Source organism: Eubalaena glacialis, chromosome 2, assembly GCF_028564815.1.
Source record: "Eubalaena glacialis isolate mEubGla1 chromosome 2, mEubGla1.1.hap2.+ XY, whole genome shotgun sequence".
Lineage (NCBI taxonomy): Eukaryota > Metazoa > Chordata > Mammalia > Artiodactyla > Balaenidae > Eubalaena > Eubalaena glacialis.
The window spans coordinates 190,302,580-190,325,754 of record NC_083717.1 but is presented as its reverse complement, the minus strand read 5'-3'; the positions used below and the strand labels follow the sequence as shown (position 1 = coordinate 190,325,754).

The 23,175-nt window shown below is 57.4% G+C and overlaps 1 protein-coding gene and 1 long non-coding RNA gene across 2 annotated transcripts in view; one reads left to right on the top strand and one right to left on the bottom strand.

The window, feature by feature from the left end:
• Nucleotides 1-279: 279 nt before the first annotated feature.
• On the top strand, nt 280-15,543 carry LOC133085707 (uncharacterized). Its single transcript, XR_009699585.1, has 4 exons — nt 280-885; nt 5,731-5,929; nt 9,511-9,680; nt 14,884-15,543. It is a non-coding gene; the product is annotated as an uncharacterized LOC133085707 (long non-coding RNA).
• A 1,845-nt stretch (nt 15,544-17,388) lies between these two features.
• Nucleotides 17,389-23,175, bottom strand: part of LOC133085706 (cholesterol 24-hydroxylase) — a 32,603-nt gene continuing 26,816 nt past the window's right edge. The window contains exons 11-15 of the mRNA XM_061182896.1: nt 22,691-22,775; nt 21,908-22,018; nt 18,596-18,684; nt 17,753-17,819; nt 17,389-17,559 (exon numbers count right to left, since the gene is read on the bottom strand). Coding sequence (XP_061038879.1) covers nt 17,389-17,559; nt 17,753-17,819; nt 18,596-18,684; nt 21,908-22,018; nt 22,691-22,775 — 523 coding nt within the window. The remainder of the gene's footprint in view (nt 17,560-17,752; nt 17,820-18,595; nt 18,685-21,907; nt 22,019-22,690; nt 22,776-23,175) is intronic.

The window sequence follows — 23,175 nt, the reverse complement described above, 5'->3', positions numbered from 1 at the left end:
GGCTGGAACTCAGTGGTAATTCATCACCCACAAGGGTCCAGGCCTGTGAGACGGGGACAGTGCCCCTCACAGAGCTGTGACGGCACGGGGTAGCAAACGCAGATGGGAGGGAGCTGCCCAGAGCAGGCCACGCAGCCGATGCTCAGTGAACCGGAGCTCGTGGCCGTTGGTGCTTCTCTCTCTGGGAGGAACTGGGGAGGCCTGGGGTGGGGCCTGCCCGACGGGTGGAGCCACAGCCCAGGCTCTGTTCCAGCCTCAGCCACACTTCTTGGGTATGAAGGTGCCAGGAGCACCCACCAGCAGCAGTTCAGGGATGGACTTTAGCCCCCGGCTGCGTGGAGGGGCCCCACTGTCACGGGTGTGGCCGAGCCCGCTGTGGTCCTGGGGCCGAGCCGGGGGCCAGCGCTTGGCTGACAGTCACCGAGCAAGCAGAGAACTGCTCCAGAGAGATGCTGGGCCTTTGGACGCCCCTCCGGAGTCCTGAGATTCTGCTACAGGAAAGAGAACTGATTATCTTATGTAACACTCCTGAGTCCAGATTCTGATGGAAACCTCTTCAGAAAGGGCAACGGACTTGCTGGAGGTCACTGATTACTTTCATGTCAGGACTGAGCTCAGGGCCAGGTGTCCAGGCTTCAACCCCGGTGCTCCCGCTGGCATACCCCTGCCTTCCAAAGGAATTCAGAGCGAATCTCATCTGCTGTCTTGGCTCTCATACAAGCCCTCTCCCAAGCCTGCTCCCTGATCCACTGGTCTTCTTTGGGAAGGACTGAAGCTCTCCCGGCCCTCCTCAGGCTGCAAGGCTGTTTGGTGCAAAAGAGGAGACCCAGGTTGGGGCCAGCACACCTGCATCCTGGTCCCACCTCCCCCACTGTGTGCTCTGGGGTAAGTCACTCAATGTCTCTAAACCTCAGTTTGCCCATCTGTAAAATGGAAAAACAGTGTTTACCACATAGGGTTACAGTATTAGGAGAGTCATGCTGAATTAGGTATGCGAAAGGACCTAGGAAAAGGGGAGACAGCATTTATTTAGTGCCTACTGTATACAGTCTCACTTAGTGCTCTCGTAACTTAAGTCTATTAACACTGTGGAGGAGGAAACTGACGTGGGTTGGTGAAGGTAAGTCTGCAGGAGGAGACCCAGCTCTCCCCTCACAATGCAGGGTCCAGCAGGACATGTGCACAGAGGACGTGCTGACGACAAACACACTGAATCAGGGTGTCCACTCGGATTGCCAGCTCATCCCTCCAGCGAGAAGCGGCAGGAGGGGTGTTTTCGGCACCAGTGCTTTGACGTGTTTTTCCACCCAAAATAAATGAGGCGGGATTCCTAGAAATGTGTTTAAACCTGGTAGAGAGTTCTTTAAACAGTTTGACTTAGACGTTGAAATACGGGGCCCAGAACTGCAGGAACATCTGTGCCCCAACAGGAAGCCCAACATCCCCAAATTCCAGTTTTAAGTCTTGCAATTTGGGTGACATCATCGACTCTTGGGGCAGGGCTCGGAGACCACCTCCAGTCCCTGCAAACATTATTTTTAAACCAGGTCTGATCTCGTTATACAAAACAACGTGTGTCGTCTATTGCCACAGCCCTCTGTTAGGCTGTGCATTTTTATTTAAATTCATTTAGTTATATACTATTAAAAGTCAGGTAGGAAAGCCTGTAACAAAACTGATGCTGCAGCATTTATTTGGTGATGTCGTACAATCGAGGAAACAGTGTCTTTATGAGAAGAATGAGGTACAGACTCACAGTTTTTATTTTCCAATATATTTGCATAACCATTTCCTTCTAAACTCACGTCCTATTTTTTTAATCTGTTGATCTCAGTGATTAAACTGGCTCATGAACTATTCATCCCAGCTCCCTCCTTTGTGCCTTAGCAAATAATAAATCAAGAGAGCTTTTTGGCAATAAGCAGCAAACTTTTCTCTTGCTTATGTTTTCCTCGCTGGTGTTGTGACCACATCTTTCAGAAATTAATTTTTGGGCTTTTCAACGCAGGTTCAAATCTGTGGGAGAGAACACGTTTTGAAAAATCTTGCCCCTGGTTTTGGGATTTGCATATCAGAAGGACTCATGATTTACATTTCAGAGGCTTGCTGACCACAGCACATACAATATGCTCCAAACATTTCATAATTAAAATGGATTACTTTTTAAAGAGTCAATTGGGAAAAAAAGTTAATGGGGGGCAGATATTACTAATCTGTTCCCTAATGGGAACCTGTACCCTGCCCTCATGCCATTAGGTGCGGCTATAGGACTTGTTTTAGCTGATGAAATGCTGGTAGTGATGATATTAATCACTTCTGGGAAGAAGCATTTAATTGCCGGTGTGATGTCTCAGCCCATCCCTTCACCTGCCTCATGAGAGGGGGAGCTGGGTCCCTATGGAGGCATCACACCCACTGAGTCACCATGTAGGCGACCTGCCCTGGAGAGTTACCCAGACCTGCAACAGGCTTTGCATGAGCAAGGAATACACCTTTGTTGCTTTAAGCCACTGAGATTTGTTGTTTTCACAGTATACCGAGCCCGTCCTGAGTGATAGTACAAACCAAAAGGGGCTGCTTTGATCAATGCAAAAACTGGAAATCAATAAATATGGATGATAACAGATACCTTTGGCCCATCTCAGCCACCAGTTTCTGTATTTTATTTTGCCTGCATAGTTTCAAGAAAAAAGCTGATAAATGGTTGCAGACACCAACAGCTTCGTGTCATTTTAAAAATATAATTTAAAATATTTAAAATGTATCCCGCTATCTCAAGAAAGGTCAGTTAGAATGGACCCAATACTTTAAAAGAACAGAAGTCGGGGAAGGGGGGGGGGAATTCCCTGGTGGTCCAGTGGTTAGGGCTCAGCACTTCCACTGCAGGGGGCATGGGTTCCATCCCTGGTTGGGGAACTAAGATCCAGCATGCTGTGTGGCGCAGCCAAAAAAAAAACAAAACAAAAAACAGAAGAGGGTAACTTTTATTTCCTGGTTGAATTCCTAACAGCTTCTAAGCTGTATTTCTCGTCCTAAGTGTAAAAGCCCCCGAGGGTGCTTCAGACACTGGAGCTGGGACTGGAGCCACGTAGATTTCTTCATTTGCTGCTCAGAGGTTCACGGGTAGAGCCGGGGTCCCTGAGCCCTGCCTGATGTCTGAACACAGGACACATGTGCAGAGCTGTGTGCTCACCTGTAGGATTCTACCGGGGTGGATGTAAATTTAAAAACCCCCTCTGGGACCAGAAAGGGAAGGAGGCTTGTTCTGGGTCACACAGCAACAAGCCCCCAACACATCTCCCAACACCCAGTATCCTGTGAGCGGTACAGGGGTGTCCAGGTTGGCACCAGTCAAGCTGTTTCTGAGCAAGAGGAGCAGATGGTGGGGTGAGGGGGGCCCTCCAGGAGTGCAGGGTCCCTGGGGCTGCAGATTCCGGGGAAGGGTCCCTGGAGGAGGTAGGGCCCCACCAGCCTGGAGGACGGGCCGGCTTTGAGCGGGAGGAGCAAAGGGGTGAAGCCCGCGCACAGGTGCCGAGGGGCCTGTGTTAGGGAATCAAGTCCCGGCTCATCACTCTCTAGCCGGTGACCCTGAGCCAATCTCTCTTTCTCTTGGGCCTCAGTTTCCCCCTCCATACATGGGGATCCACGGGTAGGGAGTGTGGACTTGGAGTGTGGCATGAGCTGTGACGCGTGGGAACCGAGAGGGGCGGAAACGGGGCGCTGTCTGGAGGGTCCCGAGCCGCCCCTGACCCCAGCCTCCTGTGCCAGGTCTGACTCTCCTCAGGTTAAGCCCTTCTTGCCGTCACTAGCACAGGTACCTGGACCACCTATGGCCATAGTTTTAAGGTTCATTCCTGAGGACCACTGGCTGCCACCCATACCTCCCTCAGCCCGCGGTTCACGGGAGTCTGAAGGCGACATCTCATCTAACCCCCATGACACCCCCGAGGCCTTGGTGTCACCCGCACTTACAGATGCGCCGGCGGAGGTTGAGAGAGGAGGAAGACCCGCCTGTGTCCCAGGGGCGGGGACAGGTCTGCCTGACCCGGGAAGTCATTCTCCATCGCCTCCAACATGCTGTGCGGACCGACCCCCGGGGCTTTGCCAGGTCACCCCCCTGCACCCCGAGTCCCTGACAGATGAGCCCTCTGTCCTCTGGACCGTCCTGGCAGGGGGGCAGCATCGGGCCTCGGCCTCCCCCGCCCCCTCCCCGGCCCCCGCAGCTGCCGGATCCTCCCGTTCTCCCCCCACCCCCCAGTGGGCCTCACCCTCTCTGCTCAGGACCATTTCGCCAGCCTCCTCCCGGGCCTCCTGGCCCCCAAAGTCTCTCTCCTGACCTTTCAGCCCCCCACGTGGAAGTGATCCAGGCACCTCCCCGGCTCGAGGCTTCCCCGGCTCCCAGCCAAGAGGTGACAATGGAACCCAGTTGCTGCCTGGGGTCGGGGACAGCCCTCACCGCCAGGAAGGGAGCCACGTAGAGAGATGCTGAGGCCCAGGGGCCAAGCCTGCCTCTCCTGGGAGAAGACGCTTCCTCTCCAAGAGTGGGGCCTAAATAATTAATAATTATTAAATAAATAATAATTAAAGCATTTTGCTTTTATCTCCTCACGGAGATGCTCGCCCCAGACCCAGGCCCAGAGGTCGGTCAGTAACCGTAAAGGAGAGCAGGACCCAGCCCACAACTCGGACGGAGGTGGAGGTTATTCTGCACCCTGGCGGGGGGCCCACCTCAAGGTCTGGGGGCAGGAGGTTGGGGCAGGCTGACTCTGGGCTCTGGGATGCCAGGAGCTGAGTGAGAAAGGGGTGGACCACCCCGATGTCAGCCCCCAGCCCCCCTCCCCCCAGAAAAACCACTTACAACTGTACAAACAATGTGACTGCAGTCCCCGGGGTTGCGGGGATGGAGTGGGCAGTGGTGCTGGTAGAAGCAGGTTTTACAGGAGGAGAAAGGAGGTCACTCTGCTGGCTGAGCCCTTACTCAGGTTAGGGGTGTCCATCCTCACCACACCCTCAGGGAAGGGCAAATGTCCACCTGTCACTGAGCCCCAGAGAGGTTAAGTGACTTGCCTAAGACCACAGAGCCAGGGAATGGCAGAGCGGGGATTCAAACCCCAGGCTCTGATGGACCTGCATTCAGGTGCTCTGCTGAGAATACAACGGCCTATTCCTTGGTGCTTGGAATCATGAAATTGCTTTGCTGGAAACTTTCCCAAACATGGGAGGAACTGACAGCACAGAGGCTGGATTCTCTTCCTGTGGAGTTCTGCCAAGAGGTCAAAGTCACCACAAGGTCAAAGGCAGGAAAAGACAGTCAACAGACCCAGGATATAAGGAGCCCCTCTACCCAGGCATGTGCCAGCACTTATAGACACTGTGTAAGTCTCAGGGCCAGTGAGGGATGTGGCAAGGCCCCACTTCACAGATGAGGAAGCCGAGCCTCAGTGAGGAAGTGACCTGTCCAGCCCTCCACCTTGCTAAGGGGCAGAGCCAGGTCTGGAAGCCAGGCGACTGTAAGGGAAGCACCTTCACTGGACATGGTTACAGGCTGGCAGTTCTCGGTGCAGGCGAGTTCCTGCTATAAATATGATGCTGACTCCCGGTAACCTTAGCCTCCAGGCTCCCCTGCCCAGGCACAGAGCCATAAATCCCAGAGCAGACTGCCTGCCACTGCGCTCCGTGCTGCGGAATTTTCCTGACACTCTAACAAGGTACCACCTTTTTTTTTTACAGGCTCCGAATTACTGGGAATAATTGGAGCCTGTAACACTGGAGAAATGTTGAGCCAGCTGTCCCCAAATGAGAAGGGCCATTGCTCACAGGCCATTGCTCACAGGAGAAATGTTGAGCTAGCTGTCTCCAAAATAGAAGGGCCATTGCTCACAGGAGAGCCAGAAATACCTGCAGGATGGCCAGCTTCCCCATCCCCCAGGTAAGCAGGGTAGGACTTCCTGGAAGGGGCATCTGATCTGGGTTCTGCACAAACAGGGTCCGGGAAGCTGGGTTCAAAGTCCAGCTCTACTATTGACCAGCTGGGTGAACTTGCACAAGTCTGTCTGCCTCTCTGTGTTTCAGTTTCCTTAGTTATACAGTGGAGTTCATGCCACCCCCCTCCAGGGATTAAACGGTGTGTCCACAATGGCCAGGACACAGCAGACAGTTTGGTCCCTTCATTTTCCTTTTTGGGTCGCAGCTCATTTACTGGTTGAATAATAAAAACAACAGCTATGACTGCTAACAACAAGCCTGGCATTATGTTCAGTGTGTTACATGCTTTCGGTCACTTAATCCTCCCTGGAACTTGAAGAGCTAATGTCTATTATTGTCCCCATTTAACGGATGAGGAAACTGAGGCACAGCACCCTTGAGTAATCTGCCCAAGGTCACACAGGTCATGGGCAGAGAGCTGAGAAATTTCCCGCTGTCTACACGGACACAGAGATTGGATACTGAGAATAGGTGGAAATATTTCACAGCAGCCTCGTGGGCCCAATCACTGCTGCACAGTAGGAATCCAAGCAAGACTTGAATTTCAGACAACAGACTCTAGGAGCGCTCCCCCCTCACCATAAACAAACATACATCCCCACACACAGGCTCTGTCTTTACTCCTGCCAACCAGGTGTGATCCCAAGCCCAGCACATCAGAGACCAAAGACCATCACACGGTATTTTGTAGGCGGGAAGCCAGGCACCAACCTCACCCAGAGAATCCCACCCAGCCAGGATGGGCAGAGCACGAATGCTGCCCACCAGCTTCCGACCCAGCTGACCTCCTCCCAGACCCGACAGAGAAGGCTGTCTCCTCCCAGCCTCCAGCCACACACACACACACACACACACACACACACACACACACACACACACTCGGTACCCATTCCATCGCCCCGAAGGGCTAATATTGTCCTGGGCTTCCTGAAATACCCATCCCCACAGCAGGGTGGTTTTACAAGCTGCTAAAAGCAGGGCTGTGTCCCTGGTGGAGGGAGAGAGCTATTCCGGGTTTGTGTCATGTGTGGGCAGAGCCAGCCAGAAAGGGCCTGTCTGCACTCCCCCCACCATGCTGGCTCAGCGGACAGTTCCTGGCAGCCAGCGCCACTGGTGCCCAACAGAAGAGGGAGAGGTCAGGCCAGTTTTGTCGATGCCCCCCTCCCCAACACACATACACACACCCTCTGCTCCACATCTGACTCAGCCAGGCCCAGGCGCTGGAGCTGTCCATCCGACACCATGCAGAGTGGGCACACACCGCTGTTGCCCACAAGGCGCCCACAAGGCACCCTGAGGCCCTCCGGGACAGCCTGACCTGCCCGAGATTCCCCACAGCGACGTCTGATGGAGAAGGAATCCGTGGCCTACAGGCACGCAGCGGCTTAGGCGCCGAGACTTGGCTGGAGGGGACCGGGCAGGGATGCACAGGCCCATGGGCTTCTGTGCACCGGCCCGGGACCCCCACTTGCTGTTTCCACGAAGACACTGCTAAGCGCTCACTACCCACCTGCAGACGCTTTCATGCGTCATCACATTCAATGTTCACGACCCTCTGTGGGTTACGTACTGTTACCCCTGTCTCCTTTCTCACCTGGGGACGCTGAGGCTCAGAGCAGTCAAGCCACTTGCCCAAGGTCACCCAACTTGGAAGTGAAGGAACTGGAACTTGAACCTGGGCAGCCTGACTCCAGAGTCCCCAGTATATTCCCTGGATTAAGCTGTCTCCAGCCCCCGCCCCACCCGAGGCAGGTTCAGGATGACGTCCACATCAGAGCTTATCTTCAGCTGGACGGAGCCAGGGGCCGCCAGCCAGGGAGTCCCCGCCATAGCCCCTCACCCCGGGCAGAGCAGAGGACATGTGGGCAGACTCCAGTGTCAGACCACCCCTCTGCCTGCCTGTGTCCCTGGCCATTTCCAGCCTAGAGGATTTGGGGGCCCATGGGGGGCCTGCTTTGTGCTGTCAGACCAGAAGCTCAGAACTTCCTGGAGGTCTCAGACCTCCGGGGAGTCTGATGGATGCTGTGGACTCCCCCTTCCCCCTGATGACAGGTAAATGTTCACGCACACTCGTTTGCACGTGATTCCAGAGGCCGGCACCCTGAGCCCACCCAGGGTCCAGCCGCAGCCAGGGCCCCTGCTGCACCTGGTGGGTCGCTCCGGACGCCCCGCTGAAAGCCGGGAGGGTCTGCAGCAGAAACAGCTCCCTGCTCTAGCCCCGTCGGGAAGCCGGGCGGGGGTGGGGGTGGGGGTGGGGGTGGGCTTGTGAGGCACAGTGAGCTTTGAAAGTCACTCGCCCCCCTCCAGGAGCCAGCCCCCCCAGGCATCAGGCCCAGAGGAAGGGGGTCCAGCCCCACAGCTGCCTGCAGCCTGCGGGGGGCCCAGCGCCCTCGGTGACCAGTGGCCTTGGCTCTGCAACCAGAGCAGCAGTGGGTAAATATAGCGCTGCCACTCACCGGCCGAGGGGCCCTCGCCGTCCGACATGGTGCAGGAGATGGGCGGGTAGCCCGCCACAGCCCGTGGGGACGCTCAGGACCCTCGGCGGCTGTCACCCACCTGGTGGGGCTCGCGGCTGCCGGCCCCGCTCAGCGTCCAGTCCCCAGGCAGTGTCCTGCCCCGGCAGCCCTGGCTACCCCCCCCCCACCCCATGCTGGGTCAGGCAGATAAGAACGCACTCCAAGGCCAGGAGCCGGCGGGATTGGTGGATAAATCTGGGCACTGCCCTCCCCTGCCCGGGCCTCTCCGGCAGCCTCAGAATGTTGCCCAAGAAACCACTGCACCCCTGGGTGCTTGGTCAGGCTGCGAGACCCCCGCCCCAGCCTGGGACCCCGGAATGCCTGCAAGCTCTCTCCCTGGGACTGGTCCCACCCACGCAGTAAGGTGCACTTGGGGGCGTTAGAGAAGGATGACAATGAGTGATACCACCCTGGAGCATGTGCCTGGTGCAGGGGTCGTGCTGAGAGCTGCCACACTTGTCCTTGCTCTCAGGTCCCTGGGGCGGCCTCCCCTATGTTCTCCATGTCACAGAAGGGGTTAAGTGACCTACCCAAAGCCGGTTGGGGTGTGACCGGAGCTGGGCTCTGGAGCCCGGCTGTCTGTCTCCAAGGAGACTGTAAGGTGTGTCCCTCGCCTTTGTTTGGCAGATGGGAGCCGTCCACACTCAGGGGCACCTCCGCCTCCTGGGTTCTAACTGCTCCATGTGTGCTGGGGGGGCGGGGAATGGAGATGGACCCCCCCAAGGGCAGCCATGTGACCCTGTGGCCGGCACAGAGTGGGTGGTCAGGAAATATCAGTTGAGAGAACACACCTCAGCAAGTACTAAGTGCACTTAGTATGCACTTGCTGTGTGCTTGCCTAAGAGCCAAACCAGTCCCGCTCCTGAGTCCCCACAGGGACCCAGGCCAGAGACCAGGGCAGTGAGGCAAGTGGAGGGCTCTGGGCTGAGTTCCCAGGGCTCGGTGCCAGTGACTCCAACCCCACCCCACCCCCCGCCCAGGCTCGAGGTCTACCTTTTTCTGCATGCAGAGCACAGAAGGAGTACGGTGACTTAAAGAGAAGGCGGTATCAACCCCAGTCAGAGAAATACTGGAGGGCTTCCTGGAAGAGTTGGCATTTGAGTTACATCTTTGAGGAATAAGAAAGTTTTTTCAGGGGAAGAAAGGACACTCCAGGAAGAGAGACCAGAATGTGCAAAGGTAAGAAGTGGGAAAGCTCAACTGGAGAGTGACAAGGGACCCTGGCAGGGGCTGGAGATAGTAGTGACCCCAAGGAAAGAAGAAGGTTGATGCTTGTGAAAGGGGAGGCATACAGGGCTGGGGAAGCCAGGGCAGGATTCCTGGAGGAGGGGGCAGATGCTGGTGGTGAAGGGTCCACGAGCCTCAGAAAAATGAGAGGGGGGGTGGAATGGTATTCCAAGGCATCTAGCAGCTCTTCCATTGGCAATGAGACCTTTCCTAGGCCGGAGACCTGGGGAGTAGAGGCAGGAGGGGCTCCCTTCCAGAGACGGGGTCGGGGGAGGGCTGTAGAGTCACACCAGCTGTCAGAGAGAACAGCAAAGGAATTCAATCCATGTGAGATGGTTCCAGGCCTCTTGGCCTTTGACTGTGGTGTTCCCTTGGTCAGGAATTCCCCGTCCTCCTCCCCAGTCTCCTCCTCTGGGAAGCCTTTTCTGACTGTCCCTAAAGGCAGGTCAGAGGACCCTGCACTCTTCTCTGCAAATTCTGACCTCACTGTGGTCAGTGCCTGGTCCTGGCTGTGTCTACCTCTTGGTTGGCTCTTGCTGTTATTAACAGTAATGAGCTCACTGTCACTGGAGGTCTGTAAGCAGGGCTGGACAGCCACTGGGTGAGGACACAGTGGAGAGTTCAAGCATCAGGTGGAATTAGATTAAATGGCTTTGGAGTCCCTGTAGAGTGACTTGTCCTGGTTTCCCTGGACATTACCCTGTTTTAGCCCTGAAAGTCCTTATGCATCCTGGGAACCCTCAGTCTCAGGCAAACAAGGACTGCTGGTCATCCTGGGTCCCTCCTAACTGAGATTTTTATTTTAAGTGAGAAAAAGACAAAGAAAGACTGGATCTGTCTCTGGAGCCCTAAACCCCCAGCCCCTCCACCCCAGAAATCCTCCCCCTCCTTCTGCACCACCTAGATGTGATTCCAGGACTGGGATTCTAGGCGTGAGTGGAAACCTAGCTGCCCTGTGCCTTGGGAGGGCGCGCAGGAAAGAAAGGAGGCAGGTCAGCAAGGAGAAAAGCAGCTCTTCTGGGCGCCCCCTACCTGCAGAGTGGGGAGGAGTCTCTCCCGCTGGGTCTGGAGGACTAACGAGATAACGCAGCAGCAGGAGCAGCACGGGTGGCACCTGTATCTCTAGGGAGGGGCTGGAACCAGGTGGGACCCACGTGCCCAGGCCTCCACCTTACTTTTTCCCTGGAGCTGCAGCGGGAGGGCATGAGAGGGTTCAGACCTGCCTCGCTGTGTGTCCTTGGGCAGGTCATGGCCCCTCTCTGTGCCTCCATCTCCACATGGGTGGAGCATTTATGAGAACCTCTTGCACCCAGGCCTGGGTCAGGCTTGGGGGCAGGGAGAACCCCACAGAGCCCTTGCCATAAGGCACACATGGTCCCGCGGGGCTTCGCAGGCTGGGCTGATGGCCCCATCATGTGTGTGTCATCTCCAGCAGCATGTGCTTGGGGCTCCCTGGGCTGGGCCCCCAGAGGAGCACACTGGGGAACCCACCTCAGGGTGCCCCCCGAGACCACCTCAGGGTGCCCCCCGAGACCACCAGAGGCCAGGCCAGGTACCACGGGTGTGCCCAGTGCTGGACAAACAGCAGGGCTGCAGAAAGAGCCCCACCAAGGCACCTGGACTCCCAGGCAGAGGACTCCACCTTGGCCACTTCCAGGTGGGGCTGCAGGACCAGGGCTGGGGGAGCGTGATGTCAGATGAGCCTGGGTCCAGTGCCAGCTCCACCTGCCCTCCTTGGGGACTGGGACGAGCCACCCCTGCCTTGGTTTCTCAACTGGATAAGTGAGGGGTGACGCCTGTGGGGCCTTCAGAGAGGCCTAGCACCAGGGCTTAGACACCCTGTGGGTACACTCCACCTCCCCACCCTGCAGCCGTCTGTCTGTCTGCCCCTGAGTCCCACCCGGCGGGAGCCGGCCCCCTGTGTGCAGGCCACTTCCTCTTCCTGCCCCTGGCCCCAAGTCCCTTCCTGTTTTCTTTAGTGTGGGAACATGTATTGGGGAAAAAACAACTCGAGTCCTCTGCTCCTGCGCCCAATGCGTGTGTGTTCATGAGCATGTGTGTGGCAGTGTGGGGGTGTGCACCTGTGTGCATGCGAGCGTGTACACATGTGTAGGGGAATGTGTGTGTGTGTGTGTGTGCACATTCCTGCGTGAGCATGTATATGTGTGTGTACTTGGGGGGCGGGTACACATGCACCTGCGCCCTCTGGCTCCTCCCAGCTGAGGGCACCTGTCATGTCCCTGTCACGGGCACCGAGACCTGGCATGGTCTTAGCTCACAAGGAGCATCTAATGTCATTTCAACGGCCCGGTGGGCATCCATGATGGGCAGTGGCTGCCAGGGCCTGAGGGGGACGTGGGTGCAGCCTCCTGGGGGGCTCACGGGCACGTGGGGGGTGGCGGAGGAAGGACAGGGCAGGGTGCAGGGCAAGGGGAGGTGGTCAGGGAGGAGCAGGCTGACACCTGGAGGGGGAGCCGGACACCTGGACGCCCAGGGTCAGGTTCAAGGTGGAGGAGAAGCTCCGGCGAAGAGCTCGGGGTGCCGCGGGGATGGATGTGGCGGGAGGTAGGGTGAGGGGGCGGGCGGGCTGCTCCTGTGAACTTGGCAGTCTGCCAGAGTTGGGGTGCGTGGAAGGGAACAGGGGGTAGGAGGTGCACATTCGCTGGGTTTGCTCTGAGCTGGGGTCCCTCCCGGGCCCTCCCCAACATCGTGCGGTCTCAGGGGAAGCCGTGTCCCACTTCACAGGGGAGGATACGCACGACCCTCGCAGCGACCGCTTGCCTGGGGACCGTGCGCTCAGCGACCTCCCACACCCTACTCGCTCCCGCACCAGTCGCTGAGTTCCCCCGCTCAGCCAACCAGCGCCGATGCTGGGAGCAAAGTGACCCAGGAGGGAAGGAGGGTCCCGGCTGGCCCGATCAGAGGTGGGAGGGCATGGGAGCCTGGCGGGGTCAAGGTGGACGCCCTGCTTCCTGCGGGCACCTGCTCTCCCCACATTCACACAGACCCCAGCTGGGTCTCAGGGGTCCCAGCACCTCCTCCCTGCTGGACACCCCGTCTTCCTGGCCCCATCCCCGTAAATAGAGGCAGGAAAGTTTCAAACAAGGAGCCTCACCTGGGGCCTTGGTGACCATGACTTGAAGAAGGACAGAGGATGTCCCTGTTGGATGGACCTGCGTCCCCTGGGTGTGTGGCCTTGGGCGGGCCACCTAGCCTGTCGGGGTTAGGTGGGGCGTGTGATGCACAGCCAGGGCTGAACACCAGCTCTGTCCACCTCCTTAGCTTAAAAGAGACACCTCCGTAACAGCTCGGGTCACGGCAGACACACACCCAGAGGCACGCAGCCTGAGACACGCAGACATGGACGCTGAGACCCATCTGCACAGCCTCACATGCGAGAGACAGAGATACACAGAGACAGGGAGACCCCAGACACACAGAGATCTATGGAGAGACACGAATAGACACACACTTGTGGGGCTCACACACGCACCCATGGGCTCACATATACATAGGGCTTACACACACACACACACACGCACACACACACACATGCAGGAGCTCTGCCACAGCCGCATCATCCCCCTCTGCCCCCCAAAAGCTGAACCAGCGGAGCTGGGCCCGAGGACAGGGAGTGGGGAGGGGAGACAAGCCCTTTGCCCCTGCCCACCTGGCATTGACCCTGGGACCCTCCACACCCCACCTGGGAGGCCGGGCTCCTGCATGAAGGGCTCCAGGACTCCCCACCTCCTGCCCGGCCGCACCACCTTGAGGTCCATGGAGCCTCCTCCAGGGCAGGCCTGGGGCCTGGGCACGGCCAGGTGGAGGCTGCCTGTGGGAGAGCCGAGAGTGGGAGGCTCCGGGCCTCCTCTGGCCACATCCTCTGCCGTGACTCTCAGGCCCCCCACCCTGGGCGTGACCACTCGGCCTGGCTGGCGGGGGCTGGCCCACCAGCAGAGGCTGCCTAAGGTGGGCAACACCAGGAGGGTGACCGTGGTTTCCTCCAGTGGGAAGAAAGTGCGGGAGAGCCATGTTCTGGGAGAAATGAGTGTTTTTATAGCCCTAGACCATCTGTCCCCATCCCAACCCTGATTCAGAGAAATGACCCTCCTCTGCAAGTCTCCTGCCGCGCGCCAGAAATACCCCAGTGTCTGCCCCCTCCCCCGGCTGGGGTTATTTTTGGACGTCCAGGCAGAGATGCCCAAGGCTGTCTGGAGGAGCCCAGGGTGAAGTCTGGGCAGACGTGCATTTAGGGGCTCGAGACCCTCCTTTGGGTCACATACTTATCAGGAAGCCGCCTGAAGATGCGGGATTCTCGCCTCAGAGGAGAGTAAGCGTCCATGCAGAGGGGGTGCAACGCAGACGAACCCTTGGCTTGAGCCCCCTCTCGCCCCTCCCCTGAGGTCGCCTCCAGGTGGTCATCCCCTCTCGTGATCACCCAGGAAACCCCACACACACTGTGTTTGTGGGGTCTGCCTGGCTGGACCTACTAGGGTAGCGGACACCATACCTACTCGGCCAAGACAACCAGGAGGGGCTGAGCCCCATCCAGAACCTTCCCAGCAGGGCAACTAGTTGTGGCCCTCTGCCCACCATGCTGGCTGCCACTGAGGCCCAGCAGGGCCACCAGGCAACCCCAGAGCCAGCCTCCAGTCCCAGCACCCAGAGCACAGAGGAAGAAAACCTCCCAACTGACCACAGCTGGGCCAGGCTTCTCAACCCCACACCAGCAGACAAGGCTCCTGAGGCCCCTCCCCAACCCAGCCTGGCCAGAAGACACCCTGAGGGTCCCGCATCACCAGCCTCCAGACCCCTGGAGCCGAGGGCACCGGAGGTGACTTCTGGGGAGCATAAAATGCATTTGAGGTGTTAGAGCAGCTCAACCCTGAGGGATCAGGGGGGACTTGGGTGAGTGTGCAGGCTGGAAGTTTCCTGCCCGGAGTGAGATTGTAGACCCACCTCACCTTGTCCAGGTTTACAGATGAGGGGGTGGGCTGGGAAAGGGCCATCAATGCCCGAGGTCCTGAGGGAGGGAACGGCAGGGCAGAGGGGACCAGAGAGACCTAGGGAGGCAGCAGGAAACAGCCTGACGCCATACTCATCTTTGGGCATTTCTCCACCGCGGGACTTTTCTTGCCAAAACCTTCCCTTCCAGGTGAGTCCAGACCTCCCGGCTCGTCCCACTGCGGGTCTGCCGTTATCCCACCACTAGACGCAGGCCCACCGCCCGGAGAGGTGAGGGGGAACCACCGAGTGATCGCTGCCCCCCACCCGCGTGGCAGTGCCCCTGCCGCCCCACCAGCTGCCTGACCCTCGCCATGCCTCAATGCCCCATCTGTGAAATAGGGACCGTGATGCCCGCCTCCCTACCCCCATCCCAGTGGTCATTGGATGCCCCAGACCACCCGCGTCTCTCGCCCTAACCCCTCCTCCAGGAGGCTGGGCTTGCGTCGCCTCGAGTCCCTCCCCCTCCGGACCTCCGGACCCTCCGAGGGTTGGGGAGGCACCGCCCACCCTGCCTGCGGCGGACCCGCAGTTCTGAGAGCTGCGCCGGGGCCCCACCTTGTGGCTCTTCTGGGAACTGCACTGCCCGGCCTCCTCTGGACGTAACAGCAGTTACAGTTACAGCGGCTGAGCGTGCAGCACTGACGCTGAAAGGCTCTGTGCTAAGCACCATCCACGTGGAACGTTCTTAATTCTCCCACAAAGCTTCGGATGTGGGTCCTGTTATTTGTCCTCCCTTACAAATGGGGAAACTGGGGGCGAAGCCCCGTAACCAGTGACAGATGGGGTAGGATTTGACCCCAGGAGGTCTGGCTGCAGGACCTTGGTTTTAATCCCATCCAGCTTGCCTGGGCCCCGGGGGTTGGTACCAGCCCTGTGCACACTGAGGTCTCCTTGGGGGGGGGGGGGCTTAAAAGGAAAGGTTTCCAGGCCCCACCCCAGCTGACCCGATCCAGCTGGCCCAGACACACCCTTCTCAGAGCCACAGGAGGTTCTGGCCTCCCCACCACCACCCCAAGGCAGGGAGATGGAAACAGAGAGGGTGGGGCGTAGCTGGATAAGGGCCCAGCCGAGTGCTCAGGTCAGTCCGGGGGTTGGGGGAGCAGTAGGACCCTCACTCAGCAAGGAATCTGCAGCTAGAGGGGCGTCCCAGAGGCCAGACGCCCCGCCCAGAGGCTCAGATGCGACCACCCTCGTGGGACCCCATGTCCAGCCTGGGCTGGGAACGCAGCCCCATCCTAGGGCAGAACACCCACCTGTGCTGAGCATGCCACTTCCTCCCCTGAGCCTCAGTTTCCTTGTCTGCTCACTGGGAAGACCCCTCGGGGCTGTCGTTCAAGGCTGCAGCAAGGGCTGAGGAGCCACCGTACAGCAGGGGCCAGTCCACATCTGTGCCCTCTCAGGTATGGTGGGGGGGGCCTGTCCGGCGCACGTACCCCAGGCAGTGGGCCAGTTGTTCCTGCATGAAGACAAACTCCCGAGTGCTGAAGGAGAAACAGGCCCTTTCCCTTACAGGCCCAGAGGACATGGTGGGTCCTGTATTTCCTGCCCCTTGGCCACCCCTCAGCCCCGAGGAGGAAGGGACGGCTTCCTCACCCACCCACCGCCGCGAGGGTTATAGTCTCAGCACCTGGGCCCCAGCAGCCTCCTCTGCCCAGGTCAGGAGGGGCAGCCCTGTGCCAGAAGGTGCAGAGGTGCAGTGGGTGTGAGGCCAGGCGTCCACACTCAGCTCCACCAAGCTGCCCCCAAGAGAGATTCTGGGGGCTCCAGCCTATGTGAGGACCTCTGGAGTGTCAGTGGCCTTGTTGGGAGTAGACTAGACCACACAGGCCCCAGGGCCCCCGACCCTCTCAAATCAAGCTCTCAAAACTGCCCACAGTCCCAGCCTCATCCCCCAGGAGCATGGCCTTGAACATAACATGGGGCCCTCGTGGGAACCTGGGCTGTCTTCTCCCGGCGTGGCATTGTCTGGGCATCTCCAGGGGCAGCTTCCAGAGCTGCAACAGCCCTTAGGGAGATCAGCCTCAACAAGGCACCCATTTTGCAGATGAGAAAACGGAGGCCAGAGCGCCCTGGCCTGGTCTGGCCGTTCATTCATGCAGTCAACACATTTATTTATTGAGCATCAACTCTGTGCCAAGCCCTGGGTGGGCACAGGGGGCTCAGAGGTGAATCACACGCAGACCCTGCCCTTGAGGCACTCACAGCCTGGCAGGGCAGTTGGTCACATCGAAGGACACTCATGATACAGTGTGGTCAGTGTGGTGCTAGAGGTAGCACAGGTGGCCAAGGGAGCACAGAGGAGGGGGCCCTGGCCCAGCCGGGGGGTGGCAAGGGGGGCTTCCTGGAGGAGGTGACACCTGAAGAGGGCTTTAGGGAGTGAGCAAGAGTTAGGGTGTCTGGCAGAGGGCGTGGCCTGTGTAAAGGGGTTGGGGGAGACAACAGCACATCTGGGCGGCAGCTGGGAGATGGCAGGCGCTGGTCCAGGAAGGGCAGCGGAGTTAGCAGGGGACGGGGAGCTCTCAGGGCTGTGAAGCAGGTGGCGGTGGGCAGAGGGCCCGCTGGGAGCCAGTGTGGAGGGCGCTCCCGGGGAAGAGGGCAGGGGAACAGCGTGGGTGCGGCCCTGGCGGAGGAGTCCAGTCCTGCCCAGGGCCCCTCAGCAGGGCGGGGGCGGGGGCGCGGGCTGCCAGCCCCGAGGCTGCAGGGTGCACAGCACAGGGTCCAGCGGCTTGAGCGTGGCCTGCTCCAGCAGCCTGAATCGCTGCCCGGGCACCAGCCGGAACTCCAGCCTCTGCAGCAGCTTGGCCATGACCACCTTCACCTCCATCTGTGCGCAGGGGGGCGGGGTGGGGGGGGTCAGTGGCGTGAATGAGGGAATGAGCAGCAAATGCCACAGCTGCCTGGGTCCCCAGCCCCCAGCCCCCAGCCCAGGGACCCAGAGCAGGGCTCTGAAATGCTTCCCGGACAAGACGTCACCCCGCAGTCACTTCTGGGCAGAAACCCCAGCGCTGGCCCCCTACCTGAGCAAACTGCTGCCCAATGCAGGAGCGGGGTCCCAGGGAGAATGGGAAGTAGGTGAACTTCGGCCTGCGTGCGGGGAGAGAGGCGTCAGGAGGCAGCCCCGCGACAGTCGTGACAAAGCCATCCTTGTGATGACCGGCTTTGGGCCAGGGCTGGTTTTCGAACATGCTAAAGACATCAACAGCTGACTCGGCTAAGCTCTGGGTCAGCATTGTCTCATTTTATCCTCCTTTGAGCCTTCCGGAAGGAGCTGTTATTATTCCCATTTCACAGATGGAGGAACTGAGGCTCAGAGAGGCAAAGCAACACCCCCAAGGTCCTACGTCACTTACTCCACTTATTCAGCTTGTCGCATGCCCAGCTCTGGGCAGTCTGGGTCTGGACTCAGGCATCTGTCCCCTGAGCCTGGCTCTCCTCCCCACCACTGCTTCAGTACTTGAAACCATTCACTCCCACAGCCACCTCTAGAGGGAGCCGTCGGTATTCCCATTTCTCAGATAGGAGCATCAAGGTGTGGGGGGGCGGGGATGCAGTCACTTGCCCAAGTCACAGGCCTTCCCAGTATAAGGGACTGGTTATGAGCACAGACTTTAAAACCAGTCTGAGCTGGGCTCAAACCTTGGTTCTGCCCCTTCCTGGCTGTTCATCTTTGTGCAAGTTACCTAACCTCTCTGAGCCGTGATTTCCTCCCTGTAAACGGGGGCAGAGTGGGGTTCACAACTCCCTCGCAGTGATCTGGAAGGCTATGTGGGCTCAGTGAGCACAGGCAGCTCAGACCAGAGGCCACTGGGACCATCCTCCCACCAGGTCTCCACTTGTGGACAGCTTGAAGAGAGACTTACTTGGGTGCTTTGGGGCTGAAGCGATCTGGGTTGAAAGTCAGCGGGTCCTCAAAGTATGTGTCCATCCGCCCCATGACATAGGTGCTGAACTGCCGGGCAGAGGATCTGCTTGTCTCTGGCTCCGAGGATGGGTCCCCTCGCACCTCCCCCAACTGCTGCAGTCACCCAGTGGGGAGACTCGGAGCAGAGTACCCCCTCCCGCACTCCCCACCCCTGCTCTACTCCACCTGCCCATCTCCCCACCCACACATCTCCCCACCCATCTCTCCACCTGGCCATCTCTCCACCTGCCCATCTGGACCAGTGCGGAATTCCACTGGCCCCTGAAAAGTCTCTAAGAGGAAGAAAGGGGGCAGCCCAATATGCTGCCGACCAGCTGGGCATGCTACATCATCCCATGCTTGACCTCACCCTATGGGGGAGCTACAATTATCCCCATTTTACAGATGAGGAAACTGAGGCTCAGAGGTTCATGACTTGCCTGAAGTCACCTGGCAAGTAAGCGGCCAAAATGAGATGCAAACTCAGGTCTGCTGCGAGGCCATCTTTCTCTAGATTCCTGAGAGCTGTTATTATTCAAAGTTTCTCTTCAGCACAAGGCTTGCTTCAGCGGGGTGGGGGTGGGGGAGCCGCAGAGCCCCCACTAGCCTTTCACCTGCACACCTGGCGCCTCCTGATTGAAGTTGATGCTCCATGCCCCGGGCCCCAGGGGCCATTCATGCCCCATAACTTGGGCCCTGGGTGCTGACCTTTGCACAAAGTGTCTCCCTAAGCCCTTGCTGCCCCTGGTTCTCTGTGTGAGAGTCCAGGGCATCCAGGGCTGGAGGGGGTGCCTGGAGCTGAGTGGGAGCATAAGACCAGGAGGGGTCTAAGGTCAGCAAAGGGCGCCTACTATGTGCCAGGGGTTTTTGCCAGACACGTGATGTACATTATCCTGTATTATCCTGTTGACTCAGGTACCATTATCCCCATCTTACAAGGATGGTACTGAGGCCTGGAGGTTCAGGGTCTTCCCTGAGATGACCCAGCCAGCAGGGAGCAGGGCCGGGATTAGAGCCTGGGTCTGCCCACTCAAGGTCCACGGGGTTGCACACGTGGGTGGAGAGTCAGCCCCAGGGCCTCGCCCTGCCAGATGTAAGGGCATTCTGAAGAGATGGTCATTAAGGCAGGTGGTATTGGTGCAGGATGTTTTTTTTTAAAAAAAGTACAGATATGGAATTCCCTGGCGGTCCAGTGGTTAGGAATTCACGCTCTCACTGCCGAAGACCTAGGTTCGATCCCTGGTCTCGGAACTAAAATCCCACAACCTGCATGGTGTGGCCAAAAAAAGAAAGAACAAAAAAATGCACACATGGATGAAGCTTTGATACGTGCTGGAGAGGGCTTGGCAGAGCCCTGGGGAAGGGAGACTCAACAGGTGGGACTGGAGCACGTCTTTCTCCTTTGTAAAAATAAACATAGGTTCTATCTGGGGCTGAACTGCATCCCCCTAAAATTCATAAGTTGAAGTCCTAACTTCAGAATGTGACTGTATTTGGAGATAGGCTCTTTAAAGAGGTAATTAAGTTAAAATGAGGTCACTGGGGCCCTTAATCCAGTATGACTCGTGTTCTTATAAGAAGAGGAGATTAGGACACAGACACACACAGAGAAGAAGCCATGTGAAGATGGAGGGAGAAGATGGCTGTCTGCAAGCCAAGGAGGGAAGCCTCAGAAGAAACCAGCCTGATGACACCTAAATCTTGAACTTCTGGCCTCCAGGACCATGGGAAAATAAATTTCTGCTCTTTAAGCTACTGTGTCCGTGATGCTTTGCAATAGTAGCCTCAGCAAACACAGACCCTTACCTCACACCATACGCAAAATCAATTTCAGACAGATAAGAGCTTAACTTTCAAAAGTGTAAAATCGGTAGAAGACAATGTAAGTGAATACTCTTCTGACTTCAAAGCAGGGAAGAATTTCTTAAACAAGACAAAACAAGATAACTAACCACTAAAAAATTTAAGAACGTCAGATCATTAAAAACAAAGACAAACCACGTTATCTAGAGATGACATTTGCAACACATCTACCTGATAAAAGATTAACATGTGAATTTGTAAAGACAGCTCTACATAATAATAAGAAAAGACAAACGACCCAAGAGAGGGAAATGAACAAACACCTCACAGAAGAGGAAAAACAGTGTAGGGCTGCCCAACCTCACCAGTAATCGGGAAAGTGCACATCGAGACCACAGCAAACTACTTTCCTTACACTTATTGGACTGGCAAAAAATAAGAAATTGGCCCCTACTAAGTGGTGAGGCAGATAAGGAACAGACTCTCTCTTAACACCACACGGGAGCGTCTGAACTGGCAAAGCCACTTTGGAAAATAATTTGGCCCCAGTTTATAAAGTTGATCAGTCATCTGTCCTACAACCCAGCCCTCCCACTCCTGGGCACACACCCAAAAAACACATTTGCACATTGCATCAGGACACAAGAACAGGAAAGCTGACAGCAGCAGCTGTGCTCGTGATGGCAACAAACTGGGACCCTCTCAAATGCCTGTTGACCCCGGAATGGATGTGCAATAGTGCAACTCACACGGCAGAATATTACACAGCAGTGAAAATGGATGGCCTACAGCCACACGTGGAAATCTACACTATCTTAATAGACATTGTACTGAGTCACAAAGCAAGTCCTAGGACATATTATTGTGTGGGCGCACACACACACGAAGGCGAGGGAATGCAAGCACAAAATTCAGGAGAGTGACAGCTTTTGGAGGGAATCGGGAGCATGACGCGTACATAGGTGGTTACGTTCTAGTTTTGGGGGCAGGTGGTGGGTTTGGGGAGGTCATTGTGCATGAATGGAGCCTGAATGAATGAATGAATGAGGAATCAGCCAGAGGAACAAAATGTAAAGGAGAACAGGGGGGAGAAAGTCAACCTCAGTGGGAGGAGGGGCCATGGAGAGAGAAGGAACTGGGGCAAATTTGGGCCAGCTCTGAAACTGGGCACATCCCATTCTGCCCCTTGCTGGCTGTGTGACCTCAGGAAAGTAACTTAACTTCTCTGAGCTTCAGCAGCCTCAGCTGTAAATGAGGCACCTCCCTTTTAGAACCATCCACTGTAATCTTACACTGGACAGTGGGGTGGGGAGAGAAAATTCATCACAGGGTTATGGTAAAACTCAAACAAGAATGCACGGGGCGGCCAGGGAGGATAACGGGGTCACGGACTTCGGAGGAGTCCCTGACCTCAGCGGACAGCCCCGAATTGGCCAGCTGGGGGCAGGCAGGCAGGGCCCCCACGCACCAGGAGCGGGGTGTTGCCGGGGACTCGGACCCCATCGATCAAGGTCTCCTCCTCCAGCAGACGAAAGGTGCCCCAAGCTGGCGGGTACAGCCTCAGCGACTCTTTGAGGACCTGCAGACACCACACGGGGAGATAACGAGAGACGTCAGGAGACCCCATGGAAAGTGCCAGAAGTATGTCCCGGACGCATCTCTGCTCCCATTCACGGTGCTGAATGTGCACCTACGGCCGAACTGGGTCCCTGACCCCTGCAAGGTCAGCCTCATCTGCGTGTCCAACCCCTCATGTGACAGAAGGAGAAACCAAGGCCCAGAGGAGGGGTTGTGCAAAGGCACAGTGCCAGAGACCAGACCAGACCAGACCAGACCAGAGACCAGAGCCAGGCCTCCCTCTAAACCAGGGCTCCTACCATCCGAGGACTCCGGCAGCTCAAGGAAGGCCTCCTCCTGTGCTGTGCTGGGGGTTGGAGGGGGGTTCTGCTGAGCCTGGCCCCTAGCTGGGAAGCCTAATGCTTGTGGAACCCAGGCCTAACTGGGCTTTACTAACTGGGCTGGTTTCCATACTGGAATCCCCTGGGAAGCCTTAGCCATGCTGGGTCCCGTCCCCAGCGACTCAGTGTCATTGGCCTGGAGCAGCCTAGACATGGGCAATTTTTTAACCTCCCAGGGGATTCTCAGGTGCAGCGACGTTTGAGAACCCCTGTACTAAAGGGTTCAAGGAGGCAGCAGGCCTGGTCGATGAATCGCCCACCTCTGCCCAGAAGCTTCTCCCCCATCCCCACACCTGGGACAGGTACTGCAGTCTCCCCAGGTCCTCGCAGTCAAGGTGCCTCTTGGAACCGATGACCTCGTCCACCTCGGCCTGCAGCCTGTCAGTCAGACAAAGACAAGTTCGTCTCCAAGGAGAGATGCCCCACGTTAGTTTTAAGAAGGGCGGGATGGGAGGAAGCGTGAAGAGAGAGGCCTGGGGCTTCCCCGCTGCACACACTGCCCCCCAGCCCCCGTTCTTGAAGGAAACTCCACATCCAAACGCAGACGCCCAGGCAGCTGGGAACTACGTTCCAGGCCCTTAAAACATTCACCCGCTGTGTGTGCTGCCTCGGAATCGGCTGTAGGAAACAAACCACCACAGAACAAGGTCTTTGCACAAGGATGCCTATTTCAGCCCGGTTCACAGCAGCTGGAAACAGAAGGAGCGATGAAGGGATGCTGGTACAAGCCTTAGGACGTGCACCGTTAGAATAATATGCAGCCGTAAAGGTGGACCTG